Source organism: Cynocephalus volans, chromosome 3, assembly GCF_027409185.1.
Source record: "Cynocephalus volans isolate mCynVol1 chromosome 3, mCynVol1.pri, whole genome shotgun sequence".
Taxonomy (NCBI): Eukaryota; Metazoa; Chordata; class Mammalia; order Dermoptera; family Cynocephalidae; genus Cynocephalus; species Cynocephalus volans.
Window position 1 is genome coordinate 25,583,069 of NC_084462.1, and position 15,507 is coordinate 25,598,575.

The window sequence follows — 15,507 nt, forward strand, 5'->3', positions numbered from 1 at the left end:
CTGGGACGCCTCCGTCCCTTTAACGTGCCAGAGCCGAGACTCAGAAGATAAACAGGGGTCCAGCCTTAGAAGGCCGAGGTGCGCTCCCAGGAGCGGTTCTCGGCCTGGGTGGGGACCGGAGGAGTGCCAGACAAGGAGGTGAGGCCGGGGCGCTCCGGCCGGGGGCGGGGCGGGGCGTGGGGCGGGAGGCAGGGCCGGGGGTGTCTTTCAGGTGTGGGTCGGAGCCTGGGGCGTGACCGGCCCCGAGGCCGCGAGCCCAGGGGTCCACCCCTCTCTGCTCCGGGCAGTGGGAAGGGGGATGGGGTCCACAAGCCAGAGTCCCTATACATAGGCGTTTTTGCCGTATTTGCCAAAGCTGCTGTCGCCTTCATTCGAGGGGGCCAGGGGCATCACGGATGCGGAAGCCTTGTAGGGGAGCCGGGTGCTGTGGGGAGAGGGGCCCGGGTCAGGGGGGGACGTGGCCCTCGCCCCCGACCCGCCCTCTCCCACCCGCACCCTGCCCCGCACTGCGCGCCCCTCCCTCACCCGGCGGCGGGGTCCTCGTCAGGGGGGCAGCAGCAGTTGGAGCAGAGGCAGATGCCGCCCAGGATGGACAGCAGGGAGGCGCTCCAGCCCAGGTAGAGGGCGGGGCCCAGCTCGTACCTGCCGACAAGGGCGACACGGGGGGAGCGCTAGGTGAGGCGACACTCGGGGGACAGGCCGAGCCCCACCGGAGCTCCCGAGGGCGGGGTTCCCTCACTCACTTGGTTCCGGGATACAAGGGGTCGAAGAAGTCCCGGGTGATGTTGAAGGCGTACCAGGAGATGGCCACCATCCCGCAGAGACCTGGTGGGCAGGAGGAGGACCGCACTAGCGCCTCTCGGGTCCCCGCGGCCCCAGCAGGGGGCAGGGCGGGCAGGGGCTACCCAGAGTCGGAAATGGTGGGAGAAGGGCATCATGCCCAAGAGCAGCAATTTCATTCAATTCCTTTCTCTCGCCCCAGTTACTTTCCTATTTTCTGGAGTCAGTTGTAAACTGTCTAGCATTCAGACACAACTCCAGCCCGCCTTGCTCATGTCCCACCACTTTGTGTCTTCTCATCCCACTTCTTCCCCCTCCCCCCTTGTCCCAGACTGGCCTTGACCACATCCTTTCCTCACTTGGAATCTGTCGCATCCTAATCCTACCCCTCGAGAACCCAGCTGCCCCCAAAAGTCTCCCTTGACCGTCCCTGCCTATCCTGACTTCCCTTGCAGCCCTCAGAGCCTGCGACCTGCCCTTGCCACTCGGTGCAGTGAACGCCTGAAACCAGACTGACCCCTGGACCGTCACCACCCCACTCGCTGGGGGCTTGTCCTACTGTCAGCCACCTGGCTTCTCTCAGCCTGTTTTCACATCTGGAAAACAGCACAGTACCCACTCTGCCTGGAAGACTTAAGATGAGGTGATGTGTGCAGAAATGTTCTGCACATTGGAGAGCGACGCGAGTCGTAGGCATCGTTACTGCACATGGTGTGTGTGAGCGCGCGTGAGTGTGCACACGCCCTAGCACTGTTCTCCCCACCAGGATGCACTCTTTGTAATGAAGCCGCTCACTCACCCCTGAAGTCCCTCCCACACCTGGCTCACGCCTGCTCATAGGGGGAGCTCAGGAATCTCTGCTGGTGAACTGACTCACAGCAGGGGATGTGGGGATTATGGATGAGGGTGGGGTGAGCAGGGAGGAAGGGAAGAGCTGAGCAAGGGACGGCAGGTGTCAACGCAAAGGGGAAGGCAAGCGCCAGCAGTGGGGAGCTGGAGATGAGGACGAGAAGCCAGGGGTCTGCGGCCCAGGGCCACTCCCAAATCCCACTGCCGTGCGGGGCTCCACCCATCCCCTTCCCCCAATTACCTGCCAGTATGTGTTGAGCCCCTGCGGTGGCCGCCAGCTTGGCTTTCCTGGAGAGCATCAAGCCCCCAATATTCGTGCAGCGCAGCCCCAGCATGCTTAGAAAGAGGCCCAGGGAGCCCAGGAGGATGGCGGTGATCATGAGTGCCCGGCAGGCCTGAATATACCCTGGAGAGGTGGGGCACCGCCGTCAGTCTTTCCCTTCCACCTCTTCCCTCCTGGACAGTCAGCCTCTGCTCAGGCACAGTTTTTTGCTCCTCTCTTGTCCCTAAAAGTCCTCAAGTCCTCTCCTTCCCCTTCGGGCTCCATCCAGCCTACCTGGCTGAGCAGTCTCACCTCTCTCCTTGTGAATCTCAGCCCCTCCTGCCTGCTCCTTCGCCTCCCTTGCAACTGGCACATGTGGCCTACACCCCGTTACGGGGTTTCTCCTCGGCACTACTGACACCTTGGGTCAAATAATGCTCTGATCTGGGGGACTGTCCCGTGCACTGTAGGATATTTAACAGCATCCTTGACCTCTGTCTACTGGATTTGATAGCAATCCCTGTCTCCCTCAAGCTGTGACTTTCAAATTACAAAGTCACTCTATTAGATTTACTCATGTTCTGCTGTGCATTAGAGAAACCGCACCTGAGCACCCCATCCCCTTCCCCACATCTGATTCTTCTCCAAGTCCCACCTAGTGCCTAGCATGATACCAGACATCTTGAACTGAGTTTCCTCCTGGAGTAACTTGTAGGGGACAACAGTGGCCTACAGTGGACGGTTGAGGGCAATTTCTGATCTGGAAGGTGGGATACCTGGGCCCAGGGCTGATGCAAGTCAGTCTATCTCATAGCCTTTCAGTGCCTCAGTTTCCCCTTTCTCAAAGCTGAGGAAAGCTGCTGACTCCCTTTCTGGCCCCCTCCTCCCTTCTCTGTCTTTGATAGCTGCCAATCACTCCCAAGGACCTTGCACCCCTTTGCCGGGTGGGGCAGTACCATCAGTGCTGAAGGGAAAAGGCTGGGTCCCTGCCAGGAGGAGAAGTGGCCTGCAGTTGGGGGGCAGGGAGGAGGGACAAAGTTCTCAAGGAGCACGTTCTGACCCCCAGCCACTCCCTCTGGAGTTCCCACCCAACTCCAACACTCCAGGTAGCTCCGCTAGTGAAAGGAGAGGTTATTGAAGGGCCTGTAAGAGCACGGGCTGCGCTGCTGGGAGGCAGGGAGTGCACAGTTGGGAGATGATTAAATGATAGTCAGGGTCCCTCTCAGGACCACAACCAGCCATGGAGGAGTAAACCGGACCCTGAACTCAGACACAAAAGTCTGAATTCCAGCTCCCCCTCTACTCCCTGTGGGACTCTCAGCAGGCTGCTTAAACTTGCCAAGTTTTTCAGCTTCTGTAAAATGAGGTTAACACCCCCCGCCATCCCCAGCAGCAGGGTTAGTGTGGACACGAATGAAATGATGTAGGTAGACATCCCAAGCACAGACCTGGCACCAGCTGACCCCCTCTGCCCTTTCCCCTCAATTGTGTGCCTGCATAGTCTTTTCCGCACACTCACGTCCTCTCAGGCCAAGAGCAACAGTCCCAAGTGGGCCCCCCTCGGCTGGACAGCCTGACAGCAAGTTCCCTCTTCACACCACAGTGTGTTTGAGGGGGAGGTGAGGTGGCCACCTCCAGTGTCCCTTCTGGTGGCTCAGCACTCTGGGCTTCTGGCCCAGATTGTACTCAGCTTTTACAGGGGTGTTTTGGCAGTTCTTGCCCTGCACAGAGTCCTGGAGAGATGGATGAAAACAAGAAGCCCCTGCAGCTGCCCCAGGAGATTCTGGGAATAGTGGGGACACAAGAGACCCACCCAGATCCCCTAACTGCTCAGAGCATCTTTGATGTCCATCAGGGTGTTTGGTGTAGCCCCGCTTCACACCAGTGTTGGCCTCCCCTCCTTCCCCTACACCTGCACCTGCAGTATGACACCTGGAAGAGCAAGATGGCACCGAAGGACCCAGTTTGGGTTGGGGAACAGCCCCACACAGGGTTCATGATCATCAACTCCTGATCTCTGGCACGGGGCAGACTGAAGGGAGACTCCCATGGGAGAATGAGGGGAGGGCTAGTCATATGCGGTTAGCAGGAAGCAGGATGCTGTGGCCACCAGAGAGGTGCTCTGCGTCAAAAGAGCTGTAGGCTCCTGTCCTCTGAGAAGGACCTCAAAAACACAGTCCTGAGAACCCCAAATATGCATGCATATACACACACCACCTTTTTACAGGAGATGCTCAGACCTGCACTGGAGCCAAGTCTTTACAAGGGTCCTTTGGAATGCAGCATGACAGCGAGACCAATGCCCCAGCCAGTGGAAGCCTGGGGAGGCCGTTGAGACTGAAGTGTATCAACCACCAGAATGCAAGCAGGGGCCTCCTCATCCCGCCAAACCCAGCAATCCCATCCCCAAATAAAATGCTAAAATGTATTGAGTGCATGTACAAAGGGGTGTTCCAAAAGCTCATGGAAAGATTCATATTATCTTTTAATTACATTTTCCATGACTTTTGAAGTACCCTTGTATGTGCTATCATGTTAAGATAGTGCATGTTTTAAACCACCTGTGAACTGTTATATTAGGATAATGTTTCATTAGGATACTAACATTATCCTAATCTTGCAGGTGGGCAGGATGAAGCTCATTTTATCACTTGCCTGAGGCACAGAGCAAGGGAAGGCAGGAGTTGCACTGGCAGTCTGACTCTGGTGCCTGCACTTGTAAACACTAAGGGTGTCACACTACGGAGACCTTGTCACACATGGCCCCCACTTCAGTTCCTGATAGGGGCCGTCCCCAGCACTCCTGGATGCAGGAGCCGGGCCCTAAAGTTTGATTCCAGCCTCCCTGTATCCTATGGCACTTGAGGCTGGACTAAAGACAGTAGTCAACCCCCCGCCCAGGTCTCTCCAACATCCCCGCCTCCCTCTGCTCCCTGAAGCTCTCCTCACCCCATACCAGAGAGGGCCAGCATGGATGGGAACTCCCAGCAGTTGTAGACTCCCATGGAGTCAGTAGCACAGCTAAACCAGAGGTTCTCGAAGATGGTGTTGGTGGTGATGACGTTCCCGTTCACGGTGGACACTCGCCAGTAGCCGTTTGACAGGGTCACCCCAAGCATCAGCAGCCCCACGGCTGCCATGAAGAAGCCAAAGGTCTCCACAGCCACTGACATGGTGGAATGCAGGCCCCTGAGGGGCTGGGGCCCCAGAGATGGGGAGGAGCAGAACCCCCAGGGAACTTGAAGGGGCTTTGGCTAAGGAGGGGTGCTGAGGCAGGCTGGGGAGGGAGGGACAGGGTGGAAGTCCAGCAGCGGCCTCTGCCTGCCTCTTCCTCAGGCTCAGGTCTGTCTGCTGGTTTCTACCTCCCTCCCTCTGGGTCTCTCTGCTTCCTGGCAGGTCAGAGGAATGAGGCAAGCACAATGTTGATGGAGGGAATAAACGAAACAGGCCAAAAGTCCACCTCCTCCCCCAGCCTCCTGGCTGCCCTGGACTCCCCGCCCCAAGAGGGTGGGGGGAGGACTTGCCTGGGAGTGACTAGCGGATACAGCCAAGGAGGGGCCCCCATGGGAGGCATCGGGAGCCAAGGGGAAATGTCTGTCTCTGACTCAGCTTTCATCGGGGGCCAGAGAATGGAATAAGAGGAACAAGGAGAAAAGGTGACTGAGAGACATGGGAGAGACAAGAGACAGAGAGAGAGAGAGAGACAATGAACACCGACAGGACCACCGCAGCCCTCAATGGAGAGAAATCAGGGGAATGAGCCACCCCCTCTGGATGGTGAGAACAATCTAACACACCCAGAGACCAAGGGGTTGGGACATGTGAATCTCCAAGGAAGATTCAGATTGAATAAGGGGGTGGGTGGCTGGGAGAGACCAACAGCTCTGGAGTCCAACCAACCTGGGTTCACAGCAGACTCCATCATTTACCAAAGTGACTTGGGCATGAATTTTTAGGTCCCTCCCCTTTCTTGGGGGTGAGGAGGCGGATAGCTGGCCAGTTTGGGGATCCAAACCCATGCTCTTGGTGTTATAAGGCTGCACTCTAACAAACTGAGCTAACCAGACACCCCTTTGAGCTTGTTTCTGCTTCTGTCAACTAGAGTTACTACTAGTTACATCACAGGTTGTGGTAAGAATCGGGACTGCAGATCAAAGTTCCCTGCACGTGCTAATTGCTTGATACTTGGAGACAGTCCTGGGTCTGAGTGCTGCAGGTCTGAGCTGAAGCCACCAGGGAGTCACTTTCCTCCTGAACTCAAATTTCCCCCCTCATTGAATTAATCTTTGAATCTCGGCATTGGGCTTGATCCTGCTGCCAAGGGCCTCGAGGGGGTAAATCACAGGTCCAGAACATGATTCTGTGGCTAATCTCTCTAACCAGTTCAGAGTTATCGGGAAGTGTCACCAGCTCCTGTAACTAATTATGATGGATTAGAAACCTCTGGGCTTCCATCCAAACCAGGGCTGAGCACCTGTCCCAGTGTAGTCGGTCTCATTTCCTGCCCCCAGGCAGGACAGCTTGTTTTCTTCTGGCAAGCAGCTCTAGGGCTCAGTCTCTGAAGGGCTGACTCTATACCCAGTCACATGGGACATCACTGAGCTGGAGACGGAACTCCCAGATCACCCCCTTCCCGTGTCAGGCTCCTCTGCATTCCCCTCAGGTGCCTCCTTCTCACCCCTGCTGGGCTGGTGCAGGCAGTGGAACGAGAGGTATGCAGTGAAGCAGAACAGGCCCACGCTGAGACTGGCACGAGGGGTGTGTTGCGAAGCAGGCTGGCTAAGGACTGGGTCCTGAGCTGCCATCCTGCAGGCTAGAACTGGGGCACCCTGGGTTCCTGACCTCTCCCCAAACACCAAGTGCCTGTTTCCTTCTGCCCACTGATGACCTCCCTTCCCCTAACAAGGATGGGGTAGCAGGAAGGAGAGGACGCAGGAAGACAAAGGGAGGGAAGGGCGGAGGATTTGGAGGAAGCCAAGGCGGGGGCCCCCCCTGGTGTGGAAAACTCCATGCACTGAGAGGCAGCTGAGTGGGTCAGAGGAGACAGGAGGCATAAATCCCAGCCTGTCCCCTCAACTCTGCCCTTCCCTCCTCCAGTCACTGCTTTCTCCCAGGATTACAGGGCCATGGAAAGGCCACATCCTGAGCTGCCTACCACTGCTCAAGGACGTGGCTTCAGGGGAGGGGAAGAAGGAAGGGTGTGGAGTCTGGGCAGCTCAGTAGACAAAGGAGAACGCTACACCAGGCTGGAGGGTGGGAACAGGAGAGCACAAGGCGGGAAAGGACCACAAGTGACCACCCACCCTCTGTGCCCAGTGGTACCCACCCCTCTCTCAACTCAGACACAGAGGTTCCCAAGCTGCAGACCAATTTTAGTTACACTCATCCCAAAGCACATGATCTGGGGCTAAAGGACAGGTCTCAGGGGGGTGGAGGATGAAGACCATAGAGACCAGTGACAGGGGTGCCAGGGAAGAACAGGGAAGGGACAGTGAGGATGGATGGCCCCCTTCCAGTGTCTTCCAAGGGCTCCCACGTCTCCTTAGGCAGAGGAAGAAGTGCACTCTCCTTCAGGATTTGGACTTGGACACAGCAAGTCCAATGAGTCCAGCCAGTCCTGCCACACCCAGGGCCATGCCTCCAACAATGGCCATGCCCACCAGTCCATCTGGGGAAAGGAAAAGGGACACTGTCAGGAGCCCAGCCTCTGCAGGGACCCTGACCACCACCTCCTCCCTGGCCCTTCTCCTCAACAGAAATATGTGCACCTCTACCTGGAGTCACGGGATGAGAGACCCTGAGGGTTGGGGAAAGAAGGCTTCTGGAGGGATGGGGTTTGAGGAGGCACTGCTTGGTAGGGATTCATTTAAAGAGCAATCAAATGTCCCAGGCAAGGGGGAAAGAAGAGAACTTAACAAAAAGAGTTGAGGCCTTCACCTTTCTTCATAGCCTTGTCGATGAGTCGTTCCAGTTCCTTGGCCTGGTTGTTCTGGGGCTCTGTCTGCAGCAGCCCTCGCACATACTTTAGGGCCTTTTCATATTCCTACAATCAGGGAAAACACACACACACATGTTATATATGAGGGTACTTCAAAAAGCTCATGGAAAACTAAATTAAAAGATAATACAGATCTTTCCGTGATCTTTTTGAAGACCCCTCATATGCCTCAGTATTCTCTCACTCCTCTAGCCCAAATGAAGGGCCTCCCCTTCTCTAGCCCTGGGAGCTCCTCCCTCCACCTCCACCCCCTCCTTCACTCCAGCCCCACCCAGCAGAATAGAGTCCATAAACAACTCCAACTGTGTGGGGGTGATAAGCCGGGGCAGATAACAGCCCAAGGCCCGGGGCTGCACCCCAATATTGACGTCACCATGCTCCCACACCCTTGGTACCCTGATCCCCCTCTCACCTTCCCTCAGAGTCATGACCTGCTCTCACTTTGCACCTCTGTACCTAATGCCACCCCCTGCTACTGCCCTTCTTCAGCCTTCCTGATGCCAGGGCTCTACCTTGGAGGAGAGAAATAAAAAGATACTCTGGCCCACCTATGCGGGGTGCAGTGGGAAGAAGGGAGCTTCTTCTGCCTTACCTTCAGCCGGTAGTTCCCCACAGCCAGGTAGAAGACATAATCCCGTTGCTCGTCTTTGCTCCCTTTGGGTAGCAGCTCTTGGGGGTGGGGGGGGTGGGGGGGAGGAAAGAGAGTGAAAACTGCTTCTCTCTAATACCATGTCCCAGGGACCCATTCTGCTCTCTGAATCCCTCTATGAGCCCAGGAAAGTCACTGTTGTGAGCCTCTGCTTCAGCTCTGGTCACTCTCAGCTTCCCAGTCAGAGCTCTCAGGCAGCATGAACCCAGGCTGCCCCAACACCCCAGTGACAGAAATCCTGGTGTCAATAGCACAGTCAACTCTGGTTCATTCACATGAACTGATGGGAAATCAAGGCACTAGAGAAGTCACAAGGCAGCTTGACTCAGTTTTGACATCTGCTGTGTTTTAACTACAGTTGCCTGCTGTCCAATTACTGTTAAAAATAAGTTTGCACTCCTCCCCTTTTAAAAAAGTCAACTCAAAACTCACCTTCAATTGGCCTTCCCTTAATGACCCCACCTGACTCTTTCTTAATTCAGTGACTTTCCTCCCAGAGGCTTATGTGGTCTATGCACTAGAATTTGTAACTAAGTAGTTTTTATTTATTTATTTATTTATTATTTTTTTAAAAAGATGACCGGTAGGGGGATCTTAACCCTTGACTTGGTGTTGTCAGCACCACGCTCAGCCAGCGAGCCAACCGGCCATCCCTATATGGGATCTGAACCCGGGGCCTTGGTGTTCTCAACACCGCACTCTCCCAAGTGAGCCACGGGCTGGCCCCAAGTAACTAAGTAGTTTTGCAAGTGTTTATAAATTTATCCAAGTGTCTGCACTATCTCCTCAACTAGACTGGCAATGCTTAGAGAGACCACTTCTACAACTGTGCCACACTGTAGAATAAACCTGAAAAATGTGATTGGCAAAATAAACAAATGTAGGGTGATATTATTTGCATTAAGAAAAATTCTTATTTTTATAGATTTACAATAGGCATCCTTTGCTAGTAGAATACTATTTGTTTATAAATGATTACCTGACCAAGAGAAAGAGGGTACAGAGAAATTTAAAGGTCAAGTGTTGTGGCCTCTAAGAAGTGATGACCCATCCAACACCAATGGGAAACAGGGTTCTAATTCAAAAAGCACCATCTGCTCACAGTTTTTTTTAGGACAGTATTCTGCACCTTTTCCACATCACCCTCGCAAAAGGTTCTCAATAGCTGTTGAACAAGCAACATGGTGGTGGGGGAAGGAGCACGGGACTGGGACTCACAAGACAGGAGATTCTAGTCCCAATTCAGCCATTAATTGATTAGTTGTGTGATCTCAGACATTTTTACTACCAGATCATGAGAGTTCTGTGGGAACTGCAATGCAATGATTCTGTTTGGCAAAACAATGATGGGGTGGTAACCAGTCAAAACAACACTGCGAAAAGTCAGGCTAAGTAAAGCCCTTTGTTGCAGGGAATTTACTAGAAATAAGTGTTAGGTGACTGTACTATATAGGGTTCCTTGTTGAAAAAGGATCCCAGCACTTTAGATGGGGGACGAAGGAGGCGGCGGGTGAGGCCAGAAGCAAAAGAGAAGGACAGGCCAATGACAGACGGGAAGGGGAGAGTTGGGTAGTTCAACACCTCACCCTCGAGCAGTGTGATGCCTTTACGAATGTCGTCATTGTACTTGCTCCGCACCAGGCACCAGGCGTACTCAAACTGCGTGCTCTTAGACACCGAGCCTGCAGCTTTCTCAGACTGAAATTTCTTTTCAAATTTCTGCCATAGGAGAGGAGAGGAATCATTTAGAAATGAAGGGCGTCACCGTTCGTCTGGACCTGGTCTCCACTTCCCGGTTACATTCCATATTCCCGTCTCTGCCCCATTTCCTTCGCGGTCTTGGTACCTGGCACGCCAGCTTCTGCTATCCCCCATCCCTGGAACCCAGGCATTCTGTTTCTCAGGGCTAGCGGGCTAGCTCTTTGGACAGAAGCCCCTAGTCTTCCCTCCCCCTAGTGGTACCGAGCGGAGATGCCACCTGCTGGCAGCTCCAGGCACGGCTCCCGAAGCAGCTGACCCCGAGCGGCAGAACAGTAAACACGCTGTCTGAACTGCTCAACAACAGCCCACGCGGTCCTTGTCTGGGCCTGCTGGCCCCATCCTGCCCCACCCTGTCGGGTCCGGACCTTTTCTTATCTGGAAAACGGGAATTAAAATAGTGCCTACTTCCTAGAGCTACAAAGATTGAGATCTAGCATGTAATGCACTTAGCGCCGTGCCGGAGTCAGTAATATCTGACATTTTATGATGGTCGTTGTATCCCCCACCACTGAAGGAGCCCCTGGGCTCCCAATTCCTGCGCGAACCCAGAACCCGTCAGCCTTTCCACGGTCAGACTCCAGGCCTTTAGTCTTGAGGTGTGGTGGCCCAGCAAACTACAATTCCCACTAGCCTCTGGGGCAAAGCGGGCCCTTCGGGCAGGGGCCGGACACTGCAGAGGCTGCAGGGAGCCGTAGTCCGGCTTCCCTAGGCAAAGCTGATGCTGGGCACAGGAGTTGGCCACTGCCAGACTCGCCACAGGACCCGCCCTCCGAATCTTCCTTGTCCGTCCCTCGGGCCAGGCCTCACCAGCAGGTCATCCACAGACACCAGCTCGTCCAGCACGGCCTCCATAGCCACCGGCCCCGCAATCCTCACACTACTGACCCTACTTTGCCACAGTCTCCATGGCCCAGTAGCAGGGGCGGAGAGGCACTTCCGGCGTCTGGCGGATGCGGACCGCGACCCGGCGGCGCCCCGCCCCTTCCTCCCAGCGCAGGCGCGCCGGAGGGGGCGCTAGTGCACACGCTCGGGCCGGGCGGCAGCTGCTCCCTGCGGATTGCGCACAGTGTGACTCTTCGTCCTGCGTTCCTCTTACCCGGTGCTCTATCCTTTGCCTTCCTCCACCGAGGCTGCTCCAGGAAAGCTTGAGACTGTGTTTTGGAGGTTAGCCCCCGAGCTGAAAATAGCGGAAAGAGGAGGGCGGAAAACCAGGCAGGGTTCACTTAATTTTAGGGACTAGTCTCTCATGTCTGGCAGAAATCTAGGACCCCACAGTCCACGTGACTTTTCTCCGCCTGCAACAAAATCGTAACTATTACCAGGGTTTCTAGGGCCTCTGCTGACTTTTACAATGGAAGACGATAGGTAACTGCATCTGCTAGCCATACACCCAGAAACTAGAGTACATAATAATAGGGGATACACTTAATGGGAATTTAAAAGCTGTTGCCCCATTACTTGCAGAGAGGGGCCAGTCTTTTATTTATTTTTTTTGTTTAAAGATGACTGGTAAGGGGATCTTAACCATTGACTTGGTGTTGTCAGCACCACGCTCACCCAGTTAGCTAACCGTCTATCCCTATATGGGATCCGAACCCGTGGCCTTGGTGTTATCAGCACCACACTCTCCCGAGTGAGCCACGGGCTGGCCCAAGGGCCAGTCTTTTAAATAGTATTTAGATAACCATCTTCTGGGTGTACCTGAGGGGGAAAATCTGTCTCATGGGGTCACAGGCAATAAGGAGCAATCAAAACACGAAATGCTGCCAACTTTCTGGCTTCAGTGTTCTTTTCAGTGAGGGGATGGGGTAAGTAGTGACTTTCAAACTCGTTTTACCTTGAGCCACAGTGCTCTAGTACACATTAGAGTTTAAGTTCCCTGAGGGCCGAGACTATCTTGTTTTTCCTGCACCTAGCCCAGGGCTTCGCACATAGTGAATGCTCAATAAATACACGGAATAAAGCAAGTAATAGTAAAGAGGACAGTGCAAATGCAGGGGATTATCATCCAAACACCTTTCACGTTTGCAAAGATCTCTGCCCCTCCTTTTTCTATTCTTACAATAGACTTGTGTGTTCAGGTAGGCAAGAGTGAAGTCTTCCCTATTTGGTTTAGACAACTGAAATGACTTTAATACAATGAGCTCAGGTTTGGGGAACTGGCTCCCTGAAAATAGCTAGGATAAGATTCAAGGTGTAAAACAGGTTCATTCAAAGATGTACTGAGCACCTAATTTTGGCTGGGCCTTGGAGTAAGCACAAAGGTTAAAAAGATGTACACAATACGAAGCAGATGAGTGAAAACAGGACAGGAGGCAAACACTGGCAAGGCAGAGGATATGGGAAGGCCAAAGGGCACTATTTGTGTTAGGATGTTACTTTTTGGGGGTGGCCTGCACCTTGTTCATCTTTGTATTTGTTGCAGCTCTTGGAACAGGCCTGGTGCATGGCAAAATCTCCACCAGGATTTGTTGAATATATACATGGGGCAAAAAAGAATGCCTTACTAAGCTGGCTCAATTCTGCGCCAGTGAAAAGATCCTAAGTCTGAGTTTGTATCTTTTTGAGTTTAGTTAGCATAGCCATCTACTTTTGATCATAGGGATAGGAAGTATTTCCTTGTCATCTTACACCCAAATTATGTTCAAGCCATTGTCATCTCTGCCTGGATGACTTCAACAACTGCCTCACTAGGCCCCTGCCTCCATTTGCCCCATTCCATATCAATTTATCACCTAGTAGTCAGAGCAATCTTATAAAAACACAATTCTCAATTTACATGAAATTCTTTAATGACTTTTCACTGCTTAGGACAAAAGCTGAAATCTTCTAACACAGTCTACAAGGTCCTCTGTGGTCCACAATTTTCTGCCTCCTCTCCCTAGCACTACTTCTCCCTGTCTGCACACCAGCCCCACAGTCTTTCTTTCAGTTCTGAAACCCCCAGTGGCCACAGGCCCTCTGCACATGCAGTCCCCTCTATGTGGAACATCCGTCCCCTCCTCCTCTTGCTTATTTGGCTCATTCATTCATTCATGATTTAATTTATTCAACAAATACTTTTTGAGCACCTACTATGTGCCAGACACTGTTTAAGTGCTACAGATGAGCACTGAATAAAATAAAGTTCCTGTTCTCATGGAGCTTACATTTTTGTGAAAAACAAACAAAAAAAATTAAAGAAGTAAATAAAATAATTAAAAGTAAATTGTGACATAATAAGAAATATATATTTGGTCTTTGCCTTGGTTCCTGACACAGAGCTCCTAAAATCCTTGTAATTTCCTGAGAGATGGGGGTAATAAGAGCAGCTTACACAGAGCCCCTAAATCCCTTGGGACTTCCTGAGTGAAAGGAACATCTTTTGGTGGGTTCCTGGATGGCTTCAGGATGGGGACTGGTCACCAGAAAGATCAAGCCATGATTAGAAGCTTGGAGTCCTCTCCACCTCTCTTCCTCTGGGGAAGAGATAGGGGCTAGAGATTAAGTTAATAATCGATCAAGCCTATGTGATGAGGCCTCCATAAAATTTCCTCCACTCTGGGGTTCAGAGAGCTTCTGGGTTGATGAACACATGGAGGTGTTGGGAGGGCGATATGCATGGAAGCTCTGCACCCCTTCCCCCATATCTTGCTCTATGCATCTCTTTTGACTGTTCCTGATTTGTATCCTTTATAACAAACTGGTAATAGTGTCGCCCTGAGTTCTGTGAGCCATTATAGCAAATTATCGATCTTGAAGAGGGAGGTCCTAGAAACCCCTGATTTGTAGCTAGTCAGATAAGAATTACAGGTGGCAACCTGGGACTTAACGACTGACATCTAAAATGGGAGCAGTTTTGTGGGACTGAACTGTTTAACTTGTGGGATCTGATGCTAATTCCAGGTAGACGGCATCAGAATTGAGTTGTAGGGCACCCAGTTGGTATCCACAGAAAATTGAAGAATTGCTTGGTGTCAAAAAACCCCACACATTTGGTGTCAGAAGCGATGTGAGAGTAGAGAAATAGTTTTTTCATTTAAACATAGTAATGTCAGGAGGGCCGGCCCGTGGCTCACTCGGGAGAGTGCGGTGCTGATAACACCAAGGCCCCGGGTTCGGATCCCATATACGGATGGCCGGTTTGCTCACTAGCTGAGCGTGGTGCTGACAACACCAAGTCAGGGGTTAAGATCCCCTTACCGGTCATCTTTAAAAAAAAATAAAATAAAAAAATAAACATAGTAATGTCAGAACTTGAAAGTTCTACAAAAACAAGCAGGGTAAAGGATTGAAGAAGAAAAGGATACTACTGGAGGAGTGCTCAAGGAAGCCCACTCTCATGAGGAGACACCTGAGCATATCCTGACATGAATGGATGAGTCACAAAGGTAAGTGGCAGAAGAACATTCTAGACCAACGAAGCAGCAGGGGCAACAGTGTTGAGCAGGGAGCATGCAAGGGTTGTCTGAGGCTCAGCCAGGAAGTTGATGTGACTGAGTGAGCAAAGGAAAGGGTGACAGAAAATGAAGGCAGAGAAGGAGCCACAGCAGATCATGTAGGGTCTTGTAGGTTACGGTAAGGAATTTGGATTTAATTTTATGTGTGATGGGAAAGTATTGGAAGGTTTTGAGCAACAGAGTGAAATGATCCACTGTAAAAGGGTCCCTTTGGGTGCTGCATGGAGAAAAGGATGTAGGAGCCAGAGTGAAAGCAGAAAGCCAGTTAACAAGATTGTATGGTGGCCCAGGATGAGAACTCATGTCTACAGTGATATGGTTCTACAGTGGATATGGTAGAAGTGAGGGATTCAGGACGATATGTTCAGAAGGTAGAATTGGTGGGATTTGCTGATGGATTGCATGAGTGAGAGAGGAGACCAGGATGACAAATAGGTTTTTGCCCTTACTAACCTGGTGAACTCCTACTCCTCCCAGGTTCTCAGCTCAAAGGCTCTTCCTTACAGAAGGCTTTCTCTGGCATCCCAGTCTAAGTGAGGTCTCCTGCAGAGGAGAGTGTTACCTGTCCTATATTTTCAGAGCATAAAGCAGCAATCCACATTCCCTTCTTTGCCAGCACGTGTGTTTCTGTGAACTGCTCAAGTATTGGTTTGAATATGGTAATAAAACCTCCTGGGAGCCAGACACCCTATTCTGCTCTAGTTTATCTATTTCCACTTAACAGAATGCTCACTCACAGCATGTGGTTAAAAATCACACCCAAAAAAGG

At 52.3% G+C, this 15,507-nt stretch overlaps 2 protein-coding genes across 2 annotated transcripts; both read right to left on the reverse strand.

Annotated features, from left to right (window-relative positions):
- Positions 1-321: 321 nt before the first annotated feature.
- Positions 322-5,064, reverse strand: CLDN15 (claudin 15). The gene is made up of 5 exons (XM_063088343.1): positions 4,848-5,064; positions 1,871-2,035; positions 744-825; positions 526-642; positions 322-424 (listed from the first exon to the last, which is right to left on the reverse strand). The coding sequence occupies exons 1-5, from the start codon at positions 5,062-5,064 to the stop codon at positions 322-324; spliced, it is 684 nt and encodes a 227-aa protein (XP_062944413.1).
- A 2,178-nt stretch (positions 5,065-7,242) lies between these two features.
- Positions 7,243-11,261, reverse strand: FIS1 (fission, mitochondrial 1). Its single transcript, XM_063090494.1, has 5 exons — positions 11,107-11,261; positions 10,125-10,257; positions 8,482-8,558; positions 7,829-7,934; positions 7,243-7,559 (listed from the first exon to the last, which is right to left on the reverse strand). Exons 1-5 carry the CDS (start codon positions 11,149-11,151, stop codon positions 7,462-7,464), a joined length of 459 nt encoding a protein of 152 aa, XP_062946564.1. The 5' UTR covers positions 11,152-11,261; the 3' UTR covers positions 7,243-7,461.
- Between the last annotated feature and the right edge of the window lie 4,246 nt (positions 11,262-15,507).

Coding starts and splice junctions, on each gene's coding strand:
- CLDN15 (XM_063088343.1), bottom strand. CDS start 5,064: ATGTCAGTGGCTGTGGAGACCTTTGGCTTCTTCATGGCAGCCGTGGGG. Junction 2,036..4,847: donor ATCCATGCTGGCCCTCTCTG/GTATGGGGTGAG, acceptor CCACCTCTCCAG/GGTATATTCAGGCCTGCCGG. Junction 826..1,870: donor GGCTCAACACATACTGGCAG/GTAATTGGGGGA, acceptor CCTGCCCACCAG/GTCTCTGCGGGATGGTGGCC.
- FIS1 (XM_063090494.1), bottom strand. CDS start 11,151: ATGGAGGCCGTGCTGGACGAGCTGGTGTCTGTGGATGACCTGCTG. Junction 7,935..8,481: donor TGGGGAACTACCGGCTGAAG/GTAAGGCAGAAG, acceptor CCCTGATTGTAG/GAATATGAAAAGGCCCTAAA. Junction 7,560..7,828: donor CGACAAGGCTATGAAGAAAG/GTGAAGGCCTCA, acceptor TCCTTTCCCCAG/ATGGACTGGTGGGCATGGCC.